General features: G+C 41.8%; 3 protein-coding genes across 9 annotated transcripts; 1 reads left to right on the forward strand and 2 right to left on the reverse strand.

Annotated features, from left to right (window-relative positions):
- Positions 1-1,167: 1,167 nt before the first annotated feature.
- On the reverse strand, positions 1,168-16,396 carry JMJD6 (jumonji domain containing 6, arginine demethylase and lysine hydroxylase). 2 transcript variants are annotated; one of them, XM_035104559.3, is made up of 7 exons: positions 16,060-16,396; positions 13,071-13,459; positions 12,274-12,560; positions 9,738-9,873; positions 8,638-8,776; positions 6,199-6,326; positions 1,168-5,219 (listed from the first exon to the last, which is right to left on the reverse strand). In XM_035104559.3, the coding sequence occupies exons 1-7, from the start codon at positions 16,186-16,188 to the stop codon at positions 5,183-5,185; spliced, it is 1,245 nt and encodes a 414-aa protein (XP_034960450.1). In that variant the 5' UTR covers positions 16,189-16,396; the 3' UTR covers positions 1,168-5,182. The 2 variants fall into 2 exon arrangements, with proteins under 2 accessions (XP_034960450.1, XP_088517723.1); XM_088661597.1 differs by having other exon boundaries at positions 2,911-3,524.
- Positions 16,397-17,854: 1,458 nt separating this feature from the next.
- METTL23 (methyltransferase 23, arginine) lies at positions 17,855-23,294 on the forward strand. Its single transcript, XM_035104563.3, has 5 exons — positions 17,855-18,051; positions 20,058-20,162; positions 21,176-21,413; positions 22,800-22,884; positions 23,107-23,294. The coding sequence occupies exons 1-5, from the start codon at positions 17,941-17,943 to the stop codon at positions 23,288-23,290; spliced, it is 723 nt and encodes a 240-aa protein (XP_034960454.2). The 5' UTR covers positions 17,855-17,940; the 3' UTR covers positions 23,291-23,294.
- A 546-nt stretch (positions 23,295-23,840) lies between these two features.
- On the reverse strand, positions 23,841-27,085 carry SRSF2 (serine and arginine rich splicing factor 2). Of its 6 annotated transcripts, XR_015948040.1 has the most exons (5): positions 26,513-27,085; positions 25,814-26,127; positions 25,413-25,516; positions 24,736-24,848; positions 23,841-24,278 (listed from the first exon to the last, which is right to left on the reverse strand). XR_015948040.1 is itself a non-coding variant. In XM_035104567.3 (3 exons), exons 1-2 carry the CDS (start codon positions 26,872-26,874, stop codon positions 25,821-25,823), a joined length of 669 nt encoding a protein of 222 aa, XP_034960458.1. In that variant the 5' UTR covers positions 26,875-27,085; the 3' UTR covers positions 23,841-24,848; positions 25,814-25,820. The 6 variants fall into 6 exon arrangements, 1 of the variants encoding a protein (XP_034960458.1); XR_004691908.3 differs by lacking the exon at positions 25,413-25,516; XR_009557191.2 differs by having other exon boundaries at positions 23,841-24,848.

Raw genomic sequence — 27,085 nt, forward strand, 5'->3', positions numbered from 1 at the left:
ATAGCCACCTTATATGGAACCCAAGGTTCAAGACTATATAAAAAGGGCCAAAAGCATGATGTAAGGGTGGGTGCGATTCTTTGTGATTTGGAGCACCAAAGCTGTGGGTGCATATGCAACTCTGGGCTGACAGGTCAGCACTGCTACCTTTAATCTCTACTATTTACGAAATGCCTCGTGTTTCTTCTTTTAAATATTTGTGTGGCTTTATTGTTTCAAATGTTTGTAAGAAATTGTGTGAAACTTGTTTAAACCATAACCACATTTGTTCCGATTGCACTCTAAATCCAGCGAACGACCAAGGTCAGTAAAAAGGTGATAGGAAAGCTTTGTAGGAGCTCCCAGATCAAACGCTGGTAACTAATTAAAAGTCTCCTAAAATTAAATTCCTACAATATAATTGCAGAGGTTGGATGTCAACCTGCCATACATGATCTAGTTGAGATTCTTGCATTGTAGGCGGTTGGACTAGATGACCCCAGGGTACCTTCCACCTGTACAATTCTATGATAATACAGATTCTTCCCTGTTTTTTTTTTTTTACTATTGAGGAGTTTTCTAGTAAAACATAACTAATTCCTCTCAGCCACATAACTATAGCCTAGCACTGAGTAAGCAGCATACCGCCTACTATGCATAGAGAGTAAAGCAGAGATTCACAACTTCTTTTCATATCTATGTGGTTGCTCTGGCTAAGTAAAAGGGTGTTGTAACTTCCAGTTAAGCCATATCAAACTTATGTTTAATTTGTCTGATATGGCTTAACCAAAAGTTACAAGTTAATTAAAGGCAATCTGTTCTGTCTCTGATATCCTTATCGAGGCTATACGGGTTGATTAAAAAGTATTACACAAAACTAAAGGCCAATTCACTGTCGCTTTGAAATGTAAGTATTGCAGAAGCACAAAGTCACATTGGGCTTCTGATTTCCTCTATGCAGAAGGGTGCAATAACATCTAAAGCATTTCCTAGAAAATGCAAGGCAGTATTCGGGATACAAATTCAATAAGAAGTTGAAGCTCTAGTAGAAGATATATTCCAGTTAGCAAGCTGCACTGCATCAAGTATTTCAGAATCCTACAAATTGTGACACTGCAAGTTAGTTACCGCACATAAGGTAAAAAGATTATCACCCAATGTTTAGATGAAAGTTAAGTGCAAATGAAGTAATGGAAAATAAGGCTTTATTTTTAAAAATTTAAAAACGAAAAACATGAAAATCATTCAGAGAACAATTCAGAGCACTCCCACCCTGGTTCCATTAAATGATTAGACTTAACGAGTAGTTAGCAGAAGTGGCACTTTAAATGTTGCTGAAACAGTCCAGAGAGACTTCGCCCCTCACAAAAGGGAAGAATGGAGCTCTATCCTCAACACAATGACACAGTTATTAGGAATTCAAGAAAGAAAAGGTTTTAGCACATTTCCCCAAGTAAGTAGTGGCTGTTGCTGAAAGCTGTTCAGAAAAAAAAGGCTGATCCAGTTTAACTGAAATATGCAAGAGCTAATAAACCCAGGACTTTCTTTGATGCAATCACAAGCTCTCAGTGAAATTTTTCATCGGATGGGTAACTGAAAAACATGCATCCTTTTAAAATGCATAAAGTGCCTCTATTAACAGAAAGAGATGTTCTAATAACAGTACAGCATTAAGGACCTGAAAATAAAGTCTGAGCTAGAGATATATTGATTTGTAAAGCCCCTGTTGCTTAATTAGTGTTTAAATGATCCTGGCAAGCCCCAGGAGCGTCTCCACCTCCATCGTTCTGCCCGGATACTGAGGTCCAGTGCCGAGGGCCTTCTGGCGGTTCCCTCACTGCAAGAAGCCAAGTTACAGGGAACCAGGCAGAGGGCCTTCTCGGTAGTGGCGTCCGCCCTGTGGAATGCCCTCCCACCAGATGTCAAAGATAAAAACAACTACCAGACTTTTAGAGGACATCTGAAGGCAGCCCTGTTTAGGGAAGCTTTTAATGTTTAATAAATTATTGTATTTTAATATATCTGTTGGAAGCCGCCCAGAGTGGCTGGGGAAACCCAGCCAGATGGGCGGGGTATAAATAAATTATTATTATTATTAATTTATCTCATAAGTTTTTAGGTATCATAGTTATAAAAAAGGCAAGTATTAGCCATTGGACTTTTAGGCAGCAACTTCAGGTCTAACTGCAGCTGGCATAATATAAACACTGCATTGGTTTTCAAAGAGGCACATTAAGGGGGGGAAAGTTTGTGAAAAGCAGTATCTTTAAAATAAGAGTTGTGATTTAAACAATGATCAGCTGTAAATTTTCTCTGCAAGGATTATTTAGAAGCAATATTGCAGTTTTCACACTCTTGTCACCCCATCACAAAGGAATCATTAAACTAGAAGCTTGGAGTTATTTACTTCTGCTTGCAACCCTGGGCAAGTAGAGAATTCAGGATCCTTATTCCCAACCCATGGCTATCTGAATGCTTGGTACTTAACAAAACCAATTTGCTTTCCTCCAGCATGACAGCTGCCTGGCTTCAACTCCGCAGAACAGGAATATAGTTGGCATCTGGCAAAACAATGAAAATGACAACAAACACTGAAAGAGTGCAACTGAAAGGAGCTAGTCAGCTACTCAGATGCAAGATGTATATTCCTATGAATAAAATCTACAACTTTTTAAAAGAAAGAAAGCCCAAGTTTAATGTGGATTTGTTTCATCAGTTTGGGAGATCTGGAATAAAAATATTCCCTAGTACAGTAAGAGGCAAATAGCATCTATAAATGAATAAATCCCACTTGTGGAAGATATACATTTAAAAAGGACACTGATTGTAGCTGAACACTGTTGCTTGTGGTTGCTATTCCTAAAAAATATAACTGGATTAACCCTGAAATGCCAAATATCCATCAGTTTTTGATACAAAGAGAAAAGCCACCCAAGTTTGTGTTTTAATGGCATATTTGATACAAGACAGAGAAAGTTAGCATATTGTACCCAAATGGTGGGGCTCTTCAGCCTCACCCACCAAGCATACTTAGCCCCCAACTTCCAGATGAATTTTACTGATCAACTCAGTGAAGGTTTGTAATCCAAGTTCAAATAAATGTACATGGCTGAACAAATGTATCTGCATCTCAGTATGACAAACAGGAATTAGGTAAAGATGACACTCCCTGCAAACCTAGTGCATAAAGGCCACACAGAATGTATAACACAAGTCTCCTTTTATAAACATAGAAAGCAAAACAAATTCAATATTCTAAATCTCATGGTTGCAAGGAATACTTTAACAGGACGAGCAGATTTTGCCAAATTCTGTTTGGCATGCCGAAGGTTATTGGTGCAATCCACGGTTGTCAAACAATGTAATAGCAGGAAGCAAGGCTAGAAAAGACCTTTGCCCAAGATATTGAAAATGCTGCTGCCAATGAGTACCGTAAATACTGGGCTGACTCAGGCTGCTTCAAATGTTCTGGTCAATGTTATGATATCTATACTAGTCCTAATTCCTTTCCTGTTGCTGTTCATCTGCCTCCAGAGTTACAAGTTCTGCAAGGTAAATTCAAACAAAATTACCTGGTTACTTTCATCTGCTGTAAATTTTGGAAAGCTATTTGTGTGTTCGCTATGCATTTGGATACTTCTTAAGATATTGTAACCAAACTTTGCATGATGGTTCCTGAGTTCAGACATCAGGTTCTCCTCAATGTTTCGATGCAATTTTGAATCAAGATAGTAGACTGAACCTTACAAACGACACTGATTTTAACTGCACTGGCTGAGCAGCATCAGGTACAAGTCTGCTAGTTTAACCTAAGTGTTTTAAGGGGAAAGAGCCTGGGAGAAAACAGTTATGGGGTACAGAAGGCAGCCATCCTTTTAACACATACTGTTGGCATTCACAAAAAAATGATACTTTTGTGCAAGTATGGAGTTAAGGCTGGCAAGTGACATGTGGATCCCTGCCTGAGTGATATGGTAGTATTTTGGAAATGAGTAATCAGTACTTTCACAATGCATCGGCCAGTAGATGTGAATTCTCCCTAGGTTCCTGGTAATGGGGTAAGTAGAAAAACAAGAAGAGAATTGAGAAGCACACCCAATTAACCATTAAACTTGCTTTTAAGTGGTTATTGGGGCATCAGATCTTTTCACTATGTTGCAAACCTTCAGGGTAGAGACAGTTGGGTATGGAGGTACAAGGCCCCTCTTAACACATAACACCCATCTCCATTAACGAAACAAAAAACCTTGAAGCAGCAACATATCCTGAAAGAATACAGCTACCTTAAGATAAACACAACCACATCTTATTTCAAGACAAAACGCACAACGTAAAAATACCTGCCATATTACAACAGCAGATACAAGTAGGAAGTTTCTGGGCTGCAGAGAAGCAGTTCTTCATAAAATGGGATTTTTATTGTATTTTTTTCAGACTCCAGACACTCCATATAAAAAAACTTTACCTTCATATAATGTTTCCAGAAGCTCCCACAGGGAGAGGTAAAAGAGGCAACTACAGCTTCTTCCATGCCTACTTTTTCTGGGGCAAAATCACAAACTTACTGCAAAAATCCAGCAGCTTTTCTTTAAAATAGAAAGCATATGTAATTGTGGAAATGAACTGCTGGTTCAGACATTACATATCTCACGAATCTTATTAGTCCATGGTTGGTTTGGTGTCATCAACAAATTAAGAACTACAAAAACGTGTTTCTTACAAGGTGATCATTTTTTACACAACAGAAGGGTCCTTAGTTGGATATAACTAACACAATGTCTCTTCTTGTGCTCTAGTTAAAGGATCTGCTGACAAGTTACATGCAGCAGAGGTTATAGTTCTGACCTCCAGTTGTAGTGCACGAGAATTCAACTTGTAAACATATGACAATGTTGGAACTTGACACAGGCTTTCAGGAGCTACCTGCTTATTTTTAAGATTACGTTTTGAATAGATATTCCCCATTTTCTTTTGCCGACTGCTTGTTTGATGGAGTGCAGAAAGTGTTGAGAACATAGAAATCTCTAGTTTCCTCCTTTAGTAAGCAAGAAGTCAGCAGGTAATGGCAAGTAGAAGATTGGATTTTTAAAAAATAATAAAAAGGAGTGGTGAAGACTTGAGAAAGCTCCAAGCATACAGCTGATAGGAAGAATAGAAGACTGCTGGCTGGCTGCAACTGCCTTTAGATGGGTCTTGTTATCTTTCAGGGATGAGCACGGCTTCCGCAAGATTCCCTAATCCTGTCAAAAATAACAACAAAAATAAAAACACAACTTCCTGTCATGTCAGGGCATGCATCTTTTTAGCTTATGCAAGATGGCAGTAAAAAAAACTTTAGAGAATCTGATGCACCCTCAAGCTTCTTGGAATACAACATTAACTGCAGTGGAATCAGAAGTGGCTAGCCAATCATATGAATATCTGAGAAAAGTACCGACATAAATAGCTGGGGAAAAGCCTTTAATTACCCAACAATTCCGATTCCTGCTAGCCTTCAGACCACACAAGCAAGAGAGATGAGATGCCATCTTAAGATGTTTACCTCAGCCACAAGCCTTACCAAGAGCAGGACAACAGCTCTTCAGAGATCCACTTTTTTGTCTTAAAAGCAGAAACTCATAAGCTTTATATCAACAGGATCTACCAATAGATAGTATGGTCAGAATCCACCTGCTGTCTCTGAAGAATGACCCAGTGGAACGAGAAACACCATTTCTTTTCCTTTGTTACCTATTGGAAGCTTACCAGGCATAAGCTCTGACCTACTATTTGAACATCAACATCTACAACACTGGAGATCCATGAAGTCAAGGCTACAAAAAACTACAAGAAACCTGAGAAGTATCTTCCAAGATATGATTAGCTATTCAAGTCTCACTCCTCAGTTGCCAGCTCTAGCACTTAACACCCCTATAAGCATGGAATCTGATTCTCTCTCCTAGAAGTAGAATTTTTATACCTCAACAACATTACTATTTTCAAGTTAAGGAGTTCTGAGTTGGACAAGCAATCAAAAGTGAAGAAATCTAGGCACTTTTGATAAAGAGAAGTCCCAGTTTAGAGCATTAGACATGAACAAGGAGATGTGTGGGGTAAGGTGGGTTACAAGCACATGGTGAAGCTGCCTCCCCTTGTGGGCAATTCCCTTACACTCCCCTTGTCTGTAATTAGCAGCCCAGCCCCACAGATCTGATGAGCTTCTATAATTTGTTTGGTCACCTGGAGGAGCTGCGCTCTTTGCTCACGCAGTCATCGTGGGAGCTTGTATCGCCATTCCCCATCATGCTGCATGTCCTTCGCTTTTTCCTTCTATGCATCATTCCTTCCGTCTCAGAGCTAGAATCACACTAAACAAGAAATGACAGTAATAAATCCTGACTATCAAAATAGCAATTCTGGCCACTGATTAGTAATAATGTCTACATTGTCTGAGGAACAGCATTATTTCATGGTGACATCTGAAGTGATTAGGAGGCTCCTAGAATCTGAGCTGTTAAGAGGCTATTATATTCCTACCGTGTTTCCCCTTTTTTAAGACACCGTCTTATAACTTTTTTCCCTCAAAAAAACACACAGTGGCTTATTTTCAGGGGGTGTCTTTTTTTTAAAAAAAAGTGCTGGTACAAGTGGGACCCACTGGCTCAGGACGCTCAGTGCTCTCTTCTGCACGCTGCTGGACGCGTTGTTGGCGCTGCCAGTTCCGAGCGCCTGCAGGGTGGGGTGGGGGGTGGCAGTGCTTTAAACCCCCAACCCTGTAGAAAGCAATGGAAGTTATGGACTGTAACAATCCTTAAGATGCGCAGGTCTTAAAAAACCCCTGGTATCACCCTTGAAGCACAGCCTTCCAAAGTCAGGGGGGAAGAGGTCTGTTTAGACAAAGGAAAGGATCGGGGGTGATTCTGCGCCCTGGGACCCACAGAACTACTTTAAAAATCCCAACCTGGGGGGGGGGGGTCAAATAGTGAAGCCCTGTAGCAACAGAAGGCACATTCTGAAGCACCCGAGCTGTTCGGTTCCATAAAAAATCCAGGAATTGTAAAATTAACAACAATAATGCGGGGGGCACTCTATCCAAAGAGTTAAGAAGGAATGGGAAAGTGTTGAGTTATATATGGAAAAATATGGAAAGGAAAGTTAGTTAAAGATAAAAAAATAAATAATTATCGCAAGGGGAAAAATAACATCATAAAGGGTAATAATATTTAATATAAAATAGACAACACAACAGAAAAAGCAAGTATATGACTAAATGAGATCGCACAGGAGTGAGGGAAGTGGGGAGAGAGGGAGGGGGGTAAGGAATGGAAGGAGGCAATGGTTGGAGGAGGGTATAGGGGGATGAATTAAAGGAAAATTAAGACTGAGAAGCGCATGGTTTTTGTTTTTTAAAGATGCAAAGGCTTGCAATCAGCCAAAGTATATAGCCCAACTTCCAGGAGACTGCGATCTACTTGCGGATTTATAAACTGGAGGTGATCTACCCCCGTTTTATTGGTGTTCAGGTCAGAGTTGTTTTTAGAGAGAGGAAATATCCAATTTTTGAGGTTAAAGTAAAAGTTCCTGACCTTTTTTTTATAATGAGGAAATGCTGCTAAAACTCTGTTCTTCATTCCACGAAGGGGAGAGGGGGCGGGGCCGGGTGCTCAAAGACAAAAGAAATGGAAAAGGAGATAGCGATCAACTACAGCCTCCTGGGGATCGACCAGCCTCGCATTCATGCAGCCGCCGGGAGAGGCAGGGGCTGCAGCCGAGTGCTGCTTCGCAAACAAACGGGGGAAAGTGCTTAGCACCCAGAGAATCCTGCTGAAAAACACGAAGCAGCAACAGCAATTGCACACACACCATCCCAAGCCAGCACAGTAACCAAGTCCCAAAAGCAAGAAAGGACTCAGCAAACACTGCTGCGGCCGGCGTTGCTGCTGCTGACTCGGGGAGCTCAGTGCTCTCTTCCGCACAGCGCCTATCACTATGGCTTATTTTCGGGGTACGGTTTATATTTCTCAAATGCTTAGAAATGCTGCTATGGCTTATTTTATGACTACGCCTTAAAAAGGGGGAAACACGGTATTTAGATGTCCAAAGATAGGGTAGAATGCAATTAAGTCTAATTTTTGAACATGTTGGCTACACTTCTAGAATCTAGGCATTCCTGGAGGTGGAACCATATCAGTTGGATTTTGGCCCAAGACTTGGAAAGTAAGCCACTTCAGTATTTCTTGGTGGACTGTGCCTGGAGACTGACTTTTTCAACTCCCTAGATCTTACAGTGAAATATCACATGTACAAAATTAGAATTAGAAAAAACAAGCATAGCTCAATGGTGACTGAGTGTGCTCACTGCCCACAGAATGTTGCTGTCTAATCAAGAGGGGGGGGGGGAAATGAAAAAAGTGATGGTTGACCCTGAACAGGAACATCCCACGCTGCCACCTTTTGCTGAAGATTCACTTGTTGATACTACTGACCATCAAAACCTTTTAGATCATCTGCCGGGGTTGGGGAATATAGAAACCATTTATATATGGGACCAGCACTAGTGATACAATAGTTTTTGCTAAAGCACACCACCTGAAAGTTAACATCCCCCACTCCACAACTGTTGTCATACAACCCCACCCATGACTTACAACTTGTGGCATGTCTGATGTAGTAACTTACCTCTGAATCAGAGTCTGAAGAACTGGAACTTGAAGAGCTGGACGAATCACTAGAACTATCGGAAGCAATGCCTGTTGATTCTTGTAAGTCAACAGAATCTGCTAGTGCAGCCAGCTCAGGATGCTCCTGTTTCAGGACCCTTGAAGACAAATTTTCAAGAAATAATGGTTGGCAAACAAACTAATGGATATACACACAGATGGCAAAATTATTGTGCATTTTGCATCTTCAGCCCGTATGACACAGCAGACTATTTCACTAGCCAAATGCATCAGCTACAATTCTGGAGTCTGTGTTTACATGCAACTTGGAGTGTTTATTAAAAGTAATTTAACAATATTGCCTGGGGTTCTTATGTATCTAGGTAAAATAAGAAATGGGATACAGATGTTCTCAATTCCCAATATGCTGCTTAAATGTGATCCAAATTCACTCAACAGTTCAAGCAGGCTTGTTCCCATCAGTGTAACCATTGCAACTTTGAGCTTGCCAACAAAAAAACCAGTTGCTGGAAACAACGGGAGAGGGCTATTGTCCATATGTCCTGCTTGTAAGCTTCTCAAAAGGTATCTGAAAGGCGAAAATGAGAAACAGGATGCTGGACTAGATGGGCCTTTCCTTTTGATCAGTTCAATGGGAAGCCAGATCAGACTACTCACATAGGTAATCTGAGAAATGAGTACTCACAACAGAGTGAGAATGTATCTGTTTCTAGAATAACTTTAACTGCTGCTCAAAAACATCCTTTTTCACCATGATAATACATTTCAACTACTGAACTAGCATTTTTATTTGATAGTTAGTAATTGTATGTTTAAACAAAGTATTCAAATGCATTCCCTGTATATGTTTTGAAACACAGTTGAGTCACCTTATTGAATCTTGAAATCCAGAAGCCTAATTCTCCTTCTGGACTCCATGAAAGATGTTGCTATTAGAAAGCCACAATATTTTTCCAAAATGCAAAAACAAGTACACCTTCATCACTTCTGTCTTTCAGATATTCTGTCAAGCATCATTCCAGGCGTACTCAGGAAGCAACATTTAGCTTGCACCGCCAGCATCTGGGAAACCACAGAAGTAATGATCACATCTCTCACCTGTACCATTTTCTTGATAATTTTGGTCTTCCCCTTACTGTCTTGTGCCACACCACAGGGAAATTTGTACAGCTGGCAAAGTTCTGAGTGACAGCAATAGTTGTGTCAAGATTGAGAACTACATGCCACCAGCCACCTACAAATGCAACACCACATAAGGTTATAAACAACCAACCGAAGGAAGCACATTAACTATGCTATTTTTAAATGTAGGCTTGAAAATATGGAAGAACATGTTTGGAAACAGAGGTGTATAAGAAGCATCTTTGAAACCCATGTCCCCTGTACAATACTCATTCTAATAATGTCTTGGGATAAACACAAGGAAAGGGAGGAATTTTTCACCTTTCCTTGTGAGGAAAGGGAGAAATTTTTCACCTTTCTAAAAAGCAGTGAGAGGTTGGCAAGGCCCTCTGCAAAAGCTACTCCCCAAGTACTTTGTAATGTGCAAGAAACTCAGGGGTGGGGTCTTTTCTAAATCACTTCAGGCCAGGCTTTAGCAGACAACAAAAAGAAGTTGAGACTTTTCCTGCTTTTATAGAGAACCCGTTCCTAGACAGTGGTCATCTTCACACATTGTGATAAACCATGCAGTGTTTAGCTAAAGTGAAACTGAACAATGTCAAAATCTTCCTCCCAGACATGGAGGACAGAGAAGAAGTATGTAGACCAAAGGCTTACAACCATAAAAACAATAATGAAGAACAGTATCCTACTGCATTAAAAACAAACTGAAAAAGGAAAAAAACAATCTACTTTGGGAGGGAAGGCAGGGTATAAATTTAATAAATAAAACAAACCCATATATGGGAATGAAAATGAGTATTTTTGTCCCCAAATCAACCCATGACTGATATCACAATGAAGAAAATTCAGAGCAGCAGAGCATGACACTATATAAGAAGAGGAAAGGGGACTGCTTAGCAAACAATGGATGAAATAAAAGGGTTTTTGTATACTCCGGGACTGTTCACCTGATGAGCCATCCCTCTAGGACAGCCTTCCCCAACTTGGTGTCCTCCAAATAATTTACACTACAAATCTCATCAGCCCCAGCCAGCATGGCTGATGGTCAGGGCTGATCTGGATCAACTCCATATGTTCTCCACAGAGAGAACATGCTATGCAGTCTGGTCCCTTGCAGATTTACCTGGAAGTACGCCTAACTGGGTTCAATAGGATTTAGAGTGTTTACTTACTAGGAAAGCCTGCCAAACACAGTGAGACTTGCTTCCAAATAAATCTGTGGAAGGCTGGGCTGTTAGCCACAGCATCCAATCAATATATCAAGTAAGACATAAGATGCAATGAAGCTTAAATGATAAATGAAATGGAAGCACAATAGCTTGGTTTTTATTTGGGATCTTATTGTTTCAACAAAATAAAACTATTGTATTTAAACAAAACTGTTTTGTTTTGGTTCAGTATAGTTTTAAAAGAACAAAGGACTCACAGAAGAATGGAATTCTGTTTCCTCCACTGTTAGTGGCATACTTAATATGTAATCTATGTTGCACAGAAACTCTGTGTCAAATACCAGAGATCTATTTTTAAGCTGATTTTTGTGACGAGAATATTAATTTCACTCACATATGACGCTACGATTAAAGACATGATCAACTGATTACATACACACATTTCTTATGAAAGTTATAAGCACCTAAGACAAAAACAGTTTACAGGGTATAAGGGAAACTGAAAAGGCAACTCATGTTAACTGAAGACTGTAATATATTTCTGATACGGAATCAACAGTTCTACAAAGACAATTGTCAACTGACCAAAAACCCTCCAAACACAAGAGACAGAGGCCTACTCCAGTCTGGTTATTATTAGACATCTGGCTCACGTCCTAGAAGTGTGCATTTAAAAGCCAAAAACCTGACCTGGTCCACAGATCACAGTACCAGTATTTGCAATTGGGTCAGCCCCAACCTGCCAGAGACCATAATACCCATGTACTTGAGTTTCTGAAGTTGGAGACAGAGGGAGAGAAATTATTTCCCAAAGGAACAAATTGAAATGAGGGTCCAAGTGTTTACTTCCCTGCTTCTTTTCTGGAGAGATGCAGGTTTGTACAGATGTGACAAGAGGTGCTAGGCCTTTTGTTAGAGACGCAACGCAAAAGTGATTTTAAGAAGCAAGATCAAGTGGAGTCCACTTGTCCACGTTCATTTTCTGCTTCCATTTCACCGTAGAAGTCTCAAAGCTGACAAATTCTCTCACCTATTGTGCTAGTTAATCTGCTTGGAACTGAAAGGACATTATTCATGGGGCTTCCTCCCACTTCCTAATCTTCAAAGGTTTAGCACATCTCCATCTTGATTGCCTTGCTAAAGTATATATTATTTCAGGATTACCTCCCATCACATTTGCTATGCATCTTTCTTGTTCAACACACACAGCCTAACATAACAGAATCTATGAAGAACTCTTATGACACTTTGTTTCGTATCTGTCCACGCTTGGATACTGCACCAGAAGTGTATCTTCTATAACTTCACACTTCAACACGAAACTTAATAAAACCCTTTACCTGGTACAAAGACAGTCTCTCCTGGTTTTTGCACAATTTCCAAGGGTTTGAACTCAGAAGGCCAAGTGGGAAGCTGAGTCCTTGGGTATATTACTCTGAACCAAGTGATGGCTTCATCTTGTTGGTTCCCTCCTTCCTCACGAGTCACTTTGATCAACTCTCTGGGAGTGCTGGTAGGGAAGAGGCACCAGCGCTTGTATCCTTGGACTAAGGAATTCCAGGCACTGGTTCCCAGAGGGTCAATGTGGATGCCTGTACCTGATCGAGGTGGACCCATCACAAACCATCTGCACAAAGGAAAAACCCAGCAGCGTTACAAACAACCCCGCTATTTTCCTTAATGTGTTTCTCAAAAGCAAGTGTTTTCTTTCCGTTTCCAAAGCAGTCTGAGATAAGTTTGCTTTAGCTTTTGTTTGTATTGGAGGAGAGATGAAAGTAAAGAGAAGAAAGAACACTAAATATTACGCTGCTCTATACAAGTCAGACCATTAGTTCAGTATTGCCTAGATTGACCAGCAGCTTTCTCCAAGCTCTCCAGAGGCCTTTCCCAGCCTGCTATTCATTTAACTAGAAATTGCATTATTCCGCCTCCCATCCAAGACAAACCCTTCTTCAACCCATCTGGCTGATTTATCCCAGAAACTGGAGAGAGGTCTCCATAGAAATGTTACAAAGGCAGGTAAAAGGTTGACGGCATATAAAAATTAAATTAAAATCCGCTGATGGACTGTGCATCTGTTTGAAAAGCACTGCCCTTTGCTGTTTCTATCCTGAGGCATCAAATAACCAATTTATACCTGTAAGGTGGCCGCCTCTTCTCGCCTGCATACTTGAACAGGTCATCTGTGAAAAACTTGGGCACTCTGTAATCCTCCAAGAGTTTTCTACGCTTTGGGTGCTCCCCATAGCTGCTGTCGAATATATAGAGGGGACTGTCATCTCGCGTGGTATCCATGTATTCAATGTAATATTTCATTTTCATCTTCACAGAGTACCCATCATTGTCCTCCCCACACTTGAATTTCTGGTTCCTGTATTTGCGTTTCAAACGCTCCAGGGTCCATTTCTCTTGAGCTGGCCATCCTGCCTGAGCATTTAAGAGGACAACTGGCTTGTAAGGCTTCTCAAAACGTTCAATAAATTCTTCCACTGACAAATGGAGTGCATCTGCTCTTTCCACATTGTCCTGAAAGATGGATAAAGTGTTCTAAATGCAAGAAAATGCACATTTAATACAGCAGAATTATAGTGACCATGTTAAGTTCCACGGAACAAGTGCAGAGCAAGTCTTATACTGAATCAACCAGTCAATAAGAAATATACATTAAGCAGTCTTTAAAATCCCGCCACCCAAAAAAGCTTCCTTAGTTCTACAAGGACCTAGAGTCATGCTGGCAACCAATAGGCAGTGGATTTTATTCTGAATGCACCTGAATAATATCACTATGTGATCCACTCTTTTAAGCATATGTTTTTAAATGGCCAGATAATCTGAAATGCTTAATGAAATACAAAAGATTCTCAAGGAAAAACATTGTGTATGGCAATAATTATTTTAATCTAATTTCTACAACACTTTAACAGTGCAACCATATACATGTCTATTGAAATGTAAGCCCCATTGATTTCAGCAGGACTTACTCTCAGATAAACAAATACAGGAGGGCAGCCTCAGTGTACAAAGAAATTTAAAATATAGTATAAAACTAACAATTACAGATCCCCTTTAGATATGAAAGCTTCAAAACACCTAAATTTTGTTCTACACTGAAAACATGCAGTTCCAAATGATTCTATTCTTATTCCTCATCAAAATGAGGCACAGCACTAACATTATCCTAATTGTTGAACAGTATACCTGAATCATCACCATGAAGCAATGAGTGAAATCAGAAGGATAGAGAAAACATTGCAACTTAATCCAAAGGCACCCAAGATTCTTGCTACAGCTAAAAGTTCTCTGTACAAATAGTGAAGTAATTGAATGGAAATTTCCATTCCTCTTCATGTCTAAATTGCTATGCATTAAGATATTACTTTGTGTTTCAACATACATCAACAGATTCCACACACCCCTACATTTATGTCACACCATAAAGGTTCCAAAGTTTCAAGATAACCAAGTTATGACAAACGGTCAGATCTGTAAACATCTGCAACACATGAAGCCTGATCATGGAGATTTGCTCAGAAGCCCCACCAAGTTCAATGTGCAGAGGACTGCATCTTATGAGTAATTTTATGGTCCATAATATTCTTGGAAACAGACTATTTTTGGTGTGCTTATGATTTGAATTTTAAATGGACGCTTTCCAGTCTGAGAGTAGAGTTACAGTTACAAAAAATAGAACGAGACAAGAAGCCTTAGATTCATGTTTCCTTGATAACTACCCACTGTAAAGATGACACAGGATTCTATGTCACATAAAGAAACTTGTCACCATGAGCCTTTGAAAATGGTTTCCCTTATTCAGTGTTAGAAACTCTATATATACGCTAGGCGGCAAATGACTCCTTAAACCAGGGTTACAGTCACCCAAACAGAATGCCTAGCTGCCATTTCTGTGCCAGACAACTCAAAAGTTGTATTTTTCAGTAAGACTTTTTGATTCTTAAAATTCATTCTAATTATGCAGATAAAATATAATGGATAGAATTCAACTGGATGTGTTTTTCCTAGTGTGTGAAGACAGTCAAGATCCAAGGATCCCCAGGCTTGCACCTCCAGATGGCGGAGATGTCAGGTGCCATCCTGGCATTTGGGCATCTTCACTTGGTCACAACTGCTCTTGGCACCTGGCAAATTTAGAATGCTGTATACAACAAGTTCTACTTTGTGTCACTTCCCTTCCAAGACTATTGAGACAAGATTTATAGTGTTTCTTGAGAATACGGATGTTCTTGAGTTAACAACCAATTTATTTCCCAGATCACCAGCAACAAGTGTTCTACCACTTTTCACAGCATACACTCATAAACTCACTCTCTCTGGGTCATTGTACCATATAAAATAAAGAACCATGGATGGCAGGACAGTCCCAAATGGCTTTCTGCTTCCAGGGTGTGCTCTGAAGGCACATAGCTGAAGCTATAGAGGTGTTCAGTCTAGCCATTGCCTCAATACGACACTGCCTGGCAACCACTTATATGCCACCTTAGGTTCCATGGTCAGAGAAAGCAGGACAAAAATGGAAGAAAATATGGAAAGAGCAACTACTTATGATCTTGCAAAGTACTTTTTAAAAAAATGCCAATGGGAAAAACCATAAAATCTACAGCAACAGTTGCACTGACAAGGCTAAAGCCTTATCCCCATTTACGTGAAAGTAGACCCCACTGAACAACGTACAGTAGCTTGCTTCTGAGCTGACATCTATCAGTTTGCGCCAGAGAGTTAAGTGAAGCATGCAAGTGCATACAAGCAGCCTCTGGTGATTGTGGGTTCTAGTCCAGGAACGTTCACACCACAATACACCTTAGTCTTCAAGGGATCACAAGACTTCTGCTTTCCCCATACCTATATACATATTATATACAGTACCGGTATATATGTACACTCCCTATGTTGTTTTATTATGACTCAAAAGGAAAACGGGCACGCATTCACGGGGTGGCTGCTGTGCGTTAAGTCTCTTTGCCCCTAGGTAGGACTGGCACCGCACCTGCCTAACCTTGCCTGCTTTCACGCAGGATCCGGCCTTGAGCCTCTCCCCGACTCCCCGCGCCCCACAGCCCTTCTCCCACGCCATTTTCCTGCCCCTTTTCACCTCCCCGCGCCCGCTTCACCTTGCAGGCTGCGGGGCTAAGCGGGAAGCTCTCGCAGTAGTTGTGCCGGGTCCAGTCGAGGGAGTCCTTGAGCTCCGGCCGGGCGCTCCGCTTCGCCTCGCGGATGCGCTTCTTGCTCTTGTGGTTCATGCTCCCGCTGCCGGCGCCTTCGCCGCCGCCGTCTCCTCCTCCTCCTTCGTCCGCCGTCTCTTCAGGCTACGGATTCGCCGCGGAGACACCCCGCCCGAAGGAGCAGCGCCCCGCAGCTTCCAGAAACCTCACGCCCGCGCCTCCTGGCTCAGCCGCCAAACACAGCTGCCTCCTCAGCCTCCTTCCAGACATTGCGCTCCTTCCCATTGGCCGGCGCTTCTCGGCCCTCCCTCGCGCAGGCAGCACCGATTGGCTGACTCTGGCAGCGGAAAGAGGGCGCCGAGAGGGAAGGATTGGAGGAGGCGGAGGAAGCGCCTCCGCCTCCGCCGCCATCTTGAGGAGTCAATCGCCCACCTTCAAGGGGCTGCGTCGCCGCAGTGAAATATGCAAAAGTTGTGGCAGGCTCTTGTTGTTGTTTTATTAAAAAAAAATCAAACAAACAAACGGGAACTGCACTGCCGTTTAAGGAGGAATGGTGCATAAGTTGTGGCTGGCTGGCTGGCTGGCTGGCTGGGGTGGGTCAGAAAGCCCATCCCCAATGTCAGTCTGAACTGGAAGAGAGGAGAGGCTGAAAGAAGAGAAACAATCACACAGCCAAGTGGCACCGTGAAGACTTAATCCTAACGCATAAGGTTTCGTGGACTCAAGATTCCTCTAATGCACCGTGAAGCGGCCTTGAGGTTACGAAAGCTTTTGCCCCATGTTCACTCTTTGTGTTCACTCTTTGGGTGGTATTCAACTCAGGGTAGACCCACTGAAATGCAAGAACAATTTAATTTCAAGTTAATTTCAATAGGTGTACTCTGAGTAAAACTTCGTCGAATCCCACCCTTCGTTTTTGCTTCACGACAGTTACCCCTTCCAGGAAAGAAAGAGGCGCATTAAAGCAGCCATCGCTCGAGGAGATGGTTAAACAATGCCATCGCTCGAGGAGCCATCGCTCGAGGAGATGGTTAAACAATGCATGTTTAATAAGACTTAAAGTCAGTGGCTCAGCCCCAGCAAGTGTGCAAACGACTGCAGCAATTTATGAACAAAGCATGCTGGATATGCTCAGTCAGTGGGAGGTGCTTTATATTTCTTGGAAACAATATGTGGCATTCCTTATTTGCTTCCAACCCATAAACATTGCCGGACTCTGCGCAGGGATGAGGATCATGTCGCAAGACTCGCAACGTGGGTCTGATCACAGGTGCCTGATATCGTGCATCGGATGGAAGTAGGTCCCACCAAAGTGCCAAGAACTAAAAACTTCCATGCATCTAAGTGGGCTTCCTCTGATCCACGAAAGCTCCTGGCCATTATCAGTCAGCTGCTCTTCGCTGTGCGTTGGTTCGGGTGTTCTGTCCCCGCATTCCACCTCATCATATTTTGATTTTTTTATTTTAACTCCGGAGTAGTAATGCATTAATTGAACCAACAGGGGTACTCCAGGGGAACGGCTGAGAAGCACATCCTGCCGAACCATGAAAACTGAGTAACACAAGAATTAAAAGGCGCGGGACCTTTGCTGCAGCAGAAATTCCATCGCCCCGTCTGCTGCTTTTACTAAATCCCACCCTCCTCGTAACTGTCTGCGATAGGGTGCTTTGCCGGAAGACGCCTTTAACGTTCTTGACTGCGAATGGTCCACTTAGACATCAGTCGATACCGAGTATGATACAGTACAGCCGAAGCTCAGGAAGCACTGCATGGTTGTCTGTCTACGTACCGGGACCGGGAGCTTTCCTTCTTGCGGGGAAAAGGGTTCCCATGTGCGAGCCGGAGTGCAAATTCAGTGTGAGGGAGTACAGGTTTTCAGGAGAGCGTCAGGAGGAGGAGGAGGAAGAAGAAAGAGATCAGCTAGTGGTGCTTATTCCTGAGGTGCTGATGATCCATTATCATAATATTTTTAATGCGTATTTGTATGCAATTGAAAGCAGAATAAGTTAGGGGCAGGAGATACATATACTGTATATAAATACTGTATATGTATCAAATGGGTCTGCATTTACGGTACTAGTAAATTGCACACGAATCATTTGTTGTTGCTCCCCACTTAGAGACATTTTCATGAAAGCCGCTTAATTTATTTTGATAGGCAAAATCACCTAAGTTGTTTTCATGTTAACTCCTAGGAGAAAACTAAGGGCAATGTTGTAGGATTTTTTAAATGTTATTTTTGTGTGTGATGAGCTTCGTTTTAAAATAAAACGAATTGTGAAGATGGAAAGGTAGCTTTGTTAGTTTAGTCCCACTCTGCAAAAGGTTTGTCTGTTGCAAAAGAAAAGTAATCCCCCCCCAAATCTGTTTACAAGGAGGTAACAATGACATTTCATCTTAGTTCAGGACTATTTAAATTTCAAGTATTGATCTGAAAGTGGAGACCACTTAGGTTGCAGTCTTGTGTCCACCTATGTGGGCATAAATCCCATTGAACTAAATGGAGCATTCTACTGAGTAGAGACTGCACTGTTAGTCCATTATGCTGATTTTTCCCCCCTTAGCACCCACCAACAGCTGGAAATCTGATGGCTCTTCCATAATGTTCCTGTGATCCATTGGCACAATTTGTTCCATTATTTGTGAATCACTGAAGTAAGAGTACAGGTGATCATTATGTAGGACAAATCAATGAATTCAGGAATCCCCCCCCCCCATCTCTTTAGTATCTCAAGCTTCTATTTGCTCTGCAGATCTTTTCCACTTCTACTGTCTCACAACTAAACAAATCACAGCATGTGTGTACTGTCTCAACCATTTGTGCATGTTTATGTATGCTGCATGCCTCAGTGATGTGCCAGAACTGGGTTGAAACTTCAGCAGTTTGCAATTATGTTTTTAAAAAATAATAGGAAGAGTATGTGTGTTTGTCTATGCGTATTTGTCCTTTATGGACAAGTGCTTTATAGGTAATTTGACTTCTATGTGTTAATTTAGCAAATACAATGGCTGACAAATGCTTCTATAACACATCTTTTCTTTTATTGACGTTGACTATAACCAGTGCTTTTTTTCTGGGGGGGAACGCATACCTCTAAACATTTTGTGAATACTTTTGTATATTTACTGTATTTATTTTCCCATTTAAACTATAAAATGGTGATTTTCTTTAGTCAAAATGAGAGTACCCCCTAAACATTTTTTATAGAAAAAAAGCACTGACTATAACTATGATAAAGTTACAAGAATGTTGCTGGTGGAATAATAGTGGCAACACTGAAATTCTTTAAAATGTGCAAATGTTCAATGCGGCTGCTAGCCTCTTTTGTTTAAGACTGTAACAGCACTTTAGATTACATAGACTCTAATGCAGGCATCCCCAAACTGCGGCCCTCCAGATGTTTTGGCCTACAACTCCCATGATCCCTAGCTATCAGGAACAGTGGTCGGGGAAGATGGGAATTGTAGTCCAAAACATCTGGAGGGCCGAAGTTTGGGGATACCTGCTCTAATGAATCCGGGAGAATACCATGCTACACATGGTAGCATGGTAGTGTTGCTTGGCCATCTAAATAAGAGTTAACGGTCTCAGTTGTTGTGTTACGTCACTTTTTAAATTGGTTACGTGTCGGGTCTCTATCCTGGCAACCAGCAACCATCATTTTGCTTCACTGAATTTCACTGGCACTGTATAGCTGATCAATGACAGCAACTCCTTTTATGGACACCTATAAACAAATTGTCTTCTACAAAACAAGCATGATTTCCCCTTGACCTTACACAATTACACAATTGCAATTGCAGCTCTCTCTCAGTATGTGGTTTCTAATGAAAAATCCCATTATAGAAAAGAAAACTGATGAAAACTTAAAATGCACTTGTATCATGTTTCTTCAAAAGATGTTTCTGAAGCAACCATGTTTTACAGCAAGATGTCCTTTTTTCAGGTCCTTGATCCCCAATATGGCATGTACGTTTGGCCCTGTGCAGTGGTTCTGGCCCAATATGTGTGGTTTCATAGAAGACTAGTCTGCGGCAAGAGAATTTTGGAGGTAAATCACCGTAATCATTTTATTATCACCTTCATCATTTAAAAATTTACCCGCCCTTTGCCAGCAGGTCCCAGTGTGGGTTAGAATTAAGAAGTGAAAACAGATTAGTCACAGGAATAGGGTAGGCCCTGAAAACACACATGGAAATGCAACACCTTGGATTATAGGTTTATAGTATGAAATTACAATTTTAAAATAAAGTAAAACTATGTATTTAAAACATGGGTGTGACCGTTCAGATGTTATCTAGCTCTCTGCAACACAGAGGGCTTTGACAGGATCAACTCTTATCCACTGGAAAATCCTCTATAGCAGGGGTGGCCAACTCCCAAGAGACTGCAATCTACTCAGAGTGTTAAGGACTGGCAGTGATCTACCCCCTTTTTGGGGGGTTCAGGTCAAAGTTGTTAAGCATTTTTTAGGAAGAAAAGCCCATGGGGGGGGGTTGGGTCAAAGTTGTTGAGTTTTTTCAGGGAAGAGGTAAAATGTTGAGCTTTTTTTAGGGGAGCCACAGTTGTTCAGCTTCTTTGAGGGGAGCCAATGATCTACCAGTGATCTACCAGTAGATCACGATCTACCTGTTGAACATGCCTGCTCTATAGTTTTCAGGAATCTCTAGTTCTATAAATCTCTGGGACGTGGACCATATGAATAGGGTAGCAGACCATGCAACTATTATACCTGCTTCCCCATTCAAGCTTTCATGCTAAAGAACTGCAACAAGCAAATATAGACCAGACCACAACTGTTGACACAGTTCATTTATGAAGGAAACACTTAAAGATTAAATTACTGCTTTCTAGAATGGTTTTAAGTAGAAAAAGACCTTAGAAATCGGATTGTGCAATGAAACACCAGAGGCTTCTAGTGAGTAAACTGCTGGTATGTTTTCATTTGTGTCATTTAGCAGTTATTGATGGTCATGAGGGAAAAAAAACCACCCAAGCTGTAGTAAAATTCTGAACTTGTTACACATGTATTTGGTGTTAAAAATCAGATTTTACTCTGTTTAGATTGGAGCAGGCGTGAGTCTTCCTGGGATAGTGGCAGCAAAATGTGGAGCAGAAATTATATTGTCAGATAATGCAGAATCCCCTCAGTGTTTGGACAACTGTCGAAGAAGCTGCCAGATGAATAACCTCTCAGGAGTATATGTCACAGGACTCACCTGGGGTCATGTATCACCCAGTCTACTGGCCTTACCTCCAGTGGACATTATTTTGGCATCCGACGTTTTTTTTGAACCAGAAGGTAATTCTAAAGTTTTATCTACTGCTGTGCATATTCTGAGCATCCGTATGAATATACCAGTAGCACAGCATAGAATTTGACACCAAATAAAATTGGTGTGAATGGTGGCTACAAAAACCTGAGTAGTTCCTCAGCTCTCCAGACCACTCCTGTCTGCTATGTGTTATCCAAATTGCTGAAGAAAATATTCTTCCCTTTGATTTATATATTTTCTTTTACAGAGGCTGTGGTTAACAGCACAAATGTTGGAAGTGTGGTTCCACATGCAAATTACATGCACTGATAATAATGGCCACGCAGTAAAATATTAGTGATGTGGAAACTAGCAAAGGAAATTAAAAGGAATAAAAAGGACATTCCTTCCTGCTTTAAGGTCCAGGTGTCATTCTTAGAATATTTGCGAATTAAGTATTTGACATGAGCTTTGATGTGGTCTCCCAATATATTGAAATTCCTAAAACATTTGAGAGCACTTAGAGGGTATCATTAAAACACAGTGTCTACTCCATCATCAAGCCATGGCCCACTCGCCTATAAACTATAATACCGTTGATTCAATTGTTGTTCAAGTGATAGCACGATGAATCGGGCACCTGCCTGTCTTTAAGGCTGCAAAATTCTGCATACTATATGGCAGCTGACGCAAATAGGACAGCAACACACCCTCCTCACTCTTTCATGTGCTTGTAACCATTTTAATTTTTACAATCGTAGGAGCTGCAAATAACCATTATCATGGCAGTATGGAAACATACACTGTGGCCTTTTATTGGCATGTTGTAGATAAGGCAGAATATCCACCTGCCTTTTCTTCAAAAAAGGAGTCCAGACCAGTAAAGGCCATGTAAAGCTACCTGATACACACACCCACACACGTGTACATGTGTGTGTGTGTGGACAGTGTAAAATTATTCTGTACTTGTCACACTGGAACAGTTTATTTTAAAATGGGAATCGGATACAATGGTAGGGAACCTTTGGTTCCCCAACTCCCATTAGCCTAAGCCAGTATAGCCATGGGCCAATGATGCGGTTGGCAGACCCATTCACTACCGATTCTGTAGAAACTTGGTCAAGATCTGAAAAACAGACAGAACTCATGTGCAAAACTGGATGAAAGCCCCAAACGCTCTAAAAGAACGAAGCCTATATGAAGAGGCTTTTTAGAATAGATGTTACAACTCTTATACTTCTGATAACAGTATTTATGCCATTGTACAGCAAAATATAGTGCACACAATTTACAAACTTCTACATCTCTCTTCTCCAACAAGGAATAAACGGCAGCTTAGATTTTTTAAAAAGACTCTAGTAAAAAAGGCACAAAAGTAAAATGCCACCACTTTACAGTATTATTGCATTAAATACTTCTGTTATTTCATACAGACTTTGAAGACGTTATTAGTACAGTGCACTACCTAATGGAAAAGAATCCACACGCTCAGTTCTGGACTACACATCAAATCAGAAGGTATGCTTACAAATTTCCCACTTTGGTATTTTGTTTCAAGCATTTTCACAGGGCATACTGATGGACCCAGATCTAAAATGTGCACACTATTAGTTTATTACAATTTTTGTATTTTTACAAGGTGTTTTGCGACTTGTAACCTTGAAGTGTTACTGAGGAGCCAGCTTTAAAAAGCCTAGGTATTGAATGAAAGATTCAAGTGCTGACTGGTGTTTCTTTCAGTGCTGACTGGACTATTGAAGGACTGCTTCACAAATGGGAAATGGAAAGCATCTGTGTGCCCTTGCAATCCTTTGAGGCCAACAAGGAACAACTGGCAGGCTCTACTCTTCCGGGGAGACATACTATTGAAATGCTGATCCTCACAACAAATAAAGCAACCAAGTCAGGTCCTGTTACTGTTTAAGGGAGAGGTTTGCTTTAATGTGTTCTAACACACTTGGGTTGGATATACTAGCAAGCTGTACATTCAGCCAGTTTACAATAGATGCTCTTAAGTAAATGGAGTGTTATGTGGCACCATGAGGTGGTGCTTTTCCTTGCATTTCAAGGGTTCCCCCTAGTCTTCTTCCCCAGACATTAAGCAGTGAAGTAGCAGTTGCCCCCAACATAGCTGTCAATGTACACAGCATGTTTAATAAAGTTTTAGTGCAGCCATTCTCACATTAAGATAAGACTATTCTGCTTAGTCAGTTTAGTTTCCAATTTCTTGTATCTACCCAGAAAACACCTCCAATGACTTATGTGCAATATTCCCTTCTGTGTGCTCTACTATATAGTGTGAACTGTAGAGGTACATTGTTGACTCCTATCCTGCAAATAATCTAACAATTTATACGAATTTCAAAGGAAAAGTACTCCAAATGTGATTTGTTATATATAAACACATGAGCTACTGTTCTGAAATAGGACGACAGATTTTGTTCTCTTCTAACACACAAAGCAGAGTCAGGATATAAGAGTTCAAAAAACTGAACACCAAGTAAGTGTTTTTATTAAACTACAGACACAGTGGTTATAGTATAGAATGTTGTAAGAGATACTCCAAATCAGTACTTACAGAGGAATGAATCAAATGCTTTTAAACATTACATTTGTTTATATCCAAGTTCACATATGTAGATGGTCTAATTTACCATACTGGAAAAAAATAAGGTGTGTTTATCACCAGCTAGATGTGCTCACTGTATGCTCCGTTATTTTTATGCAAGGCCCGGGTGACTGGAAGTGCAGTTGTCAGGCAATTATAATTAACTGGACAGCCATTTGTTTCTGCACGACAAGGCATCGTTACAGGAGCAATCAGGAGAAAACAGGAAACAGCCAAGCACTCTGCACTGCAACACGCCACCTTAACAGCTAACCAGCATTACTCAACTGCTACACAACTGCGCCTAGTGCACAAAAATACATAAGAGAAGAGATTAGAATTTTGTCTGATAAAAACAAATTGTTCAAAATAATTGTCAGCTGTAAAGTTTAACTTGTAGATACTATTTCAACGAAGTATTTGCAAATGCATTTGAATTAAAAATTTCAGAATTTGAGACTAAAGGCAAAAATTGAGCATGTGGACAGCATTAAGCTATTCAGCATATCACAGCTGCATAGTTCTTTAATAAACTTGAGGAAGCAAGTTAGTTATCAGTTTTATTTGCAAAATCAGCACTACATGAACAAAAATGAAAATTTTACCTCACATATCCAAGCCAATAATGAAATCTGTAGTCGTTCACTTCACTAAATTACAAGAAATTTGAATAATAGCAACAAAATGGCACATAAATGTAAAAGTCTGCCATTTGAGGCTCAAAAGTAAAGTAAAAGTTAGACAAAGTGTTACAAAATAACCTTTTCAACAGCTGGTTGGTTGTGTCGGGATCTCTCCAATGGACTGGCGATTCAAACGATCGTACTTCCTCCAAGGCTTCCTTTATGTAGGTTTCTCATGTTTTTGACGTTATCTAGGTTTGAAAAAGGTATAGTTCAGCAAGGTACTTTTTTGTATGTCCTCCATATTTTATGGATGCTCCCAGATTCCTAGTAATACTGGCCTTGCCACTGTTTTAGAAATGTGCAGTGCCCACCTCCCACCATGATACTGGATACTAATGTAGACAGCATGAGAACTTTTTTGATACTGTTGAATCTCCATTATTGATGTTACATAGTGTCGGGATAAGATCGAACTACCCTTAACCTGAATCCAGCCCAATTCACATTAGGCATTAGTTCTTATTCAAAACCTTGAAGAATCATTAAATGGTTGTGTAACTTAACAATTCTAGGCCCACTTCCGTTGAAAAAACAGGACCAAACAATTTGAGGGAGGTTAAAGACACACTATCCATTTTTCCCACCCAACATATCCTTAGAAGCCCACAATCGTACTTTAGATAAAACTGATTTCCATAAACTCTTGCAATTCACCTTCCACTTTTAAAAATATTTGATGCCGTTCAGCATTGTAAACACAGGACTGATTGGTCATTAACAGGATAGTGTATCTTTAACGTTTAAAGACAAACCTGCTCCAATACACGCCCACAGAAACTGGTCCCTGGAGGATCAGCCAAATCAGTTAAAATCTGCAATACTGGCCAATATTCTTTAAGCAAACAGGAGACCGCAGCTTTAAAGGGGAAAATGCAGATGTTGGGTAAGAACAGTAAGAAATAGTCATTTCAGAAATAGGTTGCGTCTCAAACAATAGATATTAAAAAGCAAGCTATTAATTGCAACAAAACACAAATATAGTCTCTGTAAAAAATTGCATTTTATTTTATTAGCCATAAGCTAAAATGCCCTCCTCAGAAACGAACATGCCCCATTAGGATTTACTTACGCTAGAATCCTGTCTCAAGAACCCAATACCCACTAGAGAGCTACAATACAGCATGCAAATACAGCAGGCCGCCAGACACGTTACCATATTCTTAAGATGACACGGCTCCTTCTTCTTCGGGAGACTTAGGAGGGCTCTTAGAACGGGACCTCGACTTCGATTCCCTCTTTGAAACAGGCGGGGGGCTTCTTGGTGACCTGGACCTGGACCTCGATCGGGAGCGAGATCTGGAGGCAGAGGAGGACTTGGACTTCGATCTCCTGGCAGACCTGGACTTGGAAGTGGAACGAGACCGGGATCGTGTGCGGGATCTGGACTTGGAGCGGCTGTAGCGCGATCTGCTCCGGGACCTGGAGCGGCTCCTGCTTCGGGACCGGCTGCGACGCCGTCTTCTAGGACTGCGGCGGGCGGGTTAGAGGAAGGATTGAGAAGGGAGAAAAGGGGCGGAATGAATAATGGCTAGAAACTTGCAATGCTATTTCCCGGCCAGATCTCGTTTATGACGCCTAAAGGGGAAAACTCCGCGCCGCCCATTCGATCCCTCGCCTTCGGGGATCACGTGGCCCAGCTCTTTTCCCGCCGACCTGAGCCAAAGCGATACGCAAAGAACACAGGCCTTTCGTTTGCCATCTCAAGTTACTCGCAACAATCGCTCCCTTTACCGTTGCTTTCCTTCACACGCCAAAGATCCCACCTTACATCCACACCCCCCACCCGCAGGCCGCTCTTCCCGACCAGGCTCGGCCTCCGGAGCAGCCGCGCGGCCTTCTCCCCGCCCCTCACCTTCTGCTCCGACGTCCGTAGCCTCCGCTGCCGTACCGGCGCGGAGGGGGCCCCCGGCGGCTGTGGTGGGAATCGGGCGGCCGCCCGTAGCGGGCCATCTGGACGCGCAGTTCCCGTCCGTCGAGCACGGCCCCGTCCATGGCGTCCATGGCATCCTCCGCGTCGCGCTTGTCGTGGAAGCGCACGAAGGCGAAGCCGCGGCTCTCTTTGGTGTAGCGGTCGCGGGGGATGTAGACGTCCCCGACGCGGCCGTACTTCTCGAAGACGCGCCGCAGCGTGTCCGGGGAGGTGCGGTAAGTCAGGTTGTCTACCTTCAACGAAGTCATGCCTTCTACGTCCGGCGGCGGCCGCCCGTAACTCATAGCAGCGGGAAGGGAAAGGGAGGAGGGGAAGGGAGGGGATGACGCCGGAGAAACGGAGCGGGGGGGGGCAGAGAAGGCGCGTGACGGGAGGGGTGGGGGTTAGGAGTAGCGGCGGGAGGCCTCTTCCGTTGGGGCTGCAGGTTTCGGGACCTGCGGTCGGGTCTCAAGCTCGCGGACAGGGCCTCACTCGCTCACCACCATCTCCGCGCAG

Source organism: Zootoca vivipara, chromosome 2 (assembly GCF_965207765.1).
Source record: "Zootoca vivipara chromosome 2, rZooViv2.hap1.1, whole genome shotgun sequence".
Taxonomy (NCBI): Eukaryota; Metazoa; Chordata; class Lepidosauria; order Squamata; family Lacertidae; genus Zootoca; species Zootoca vivipara.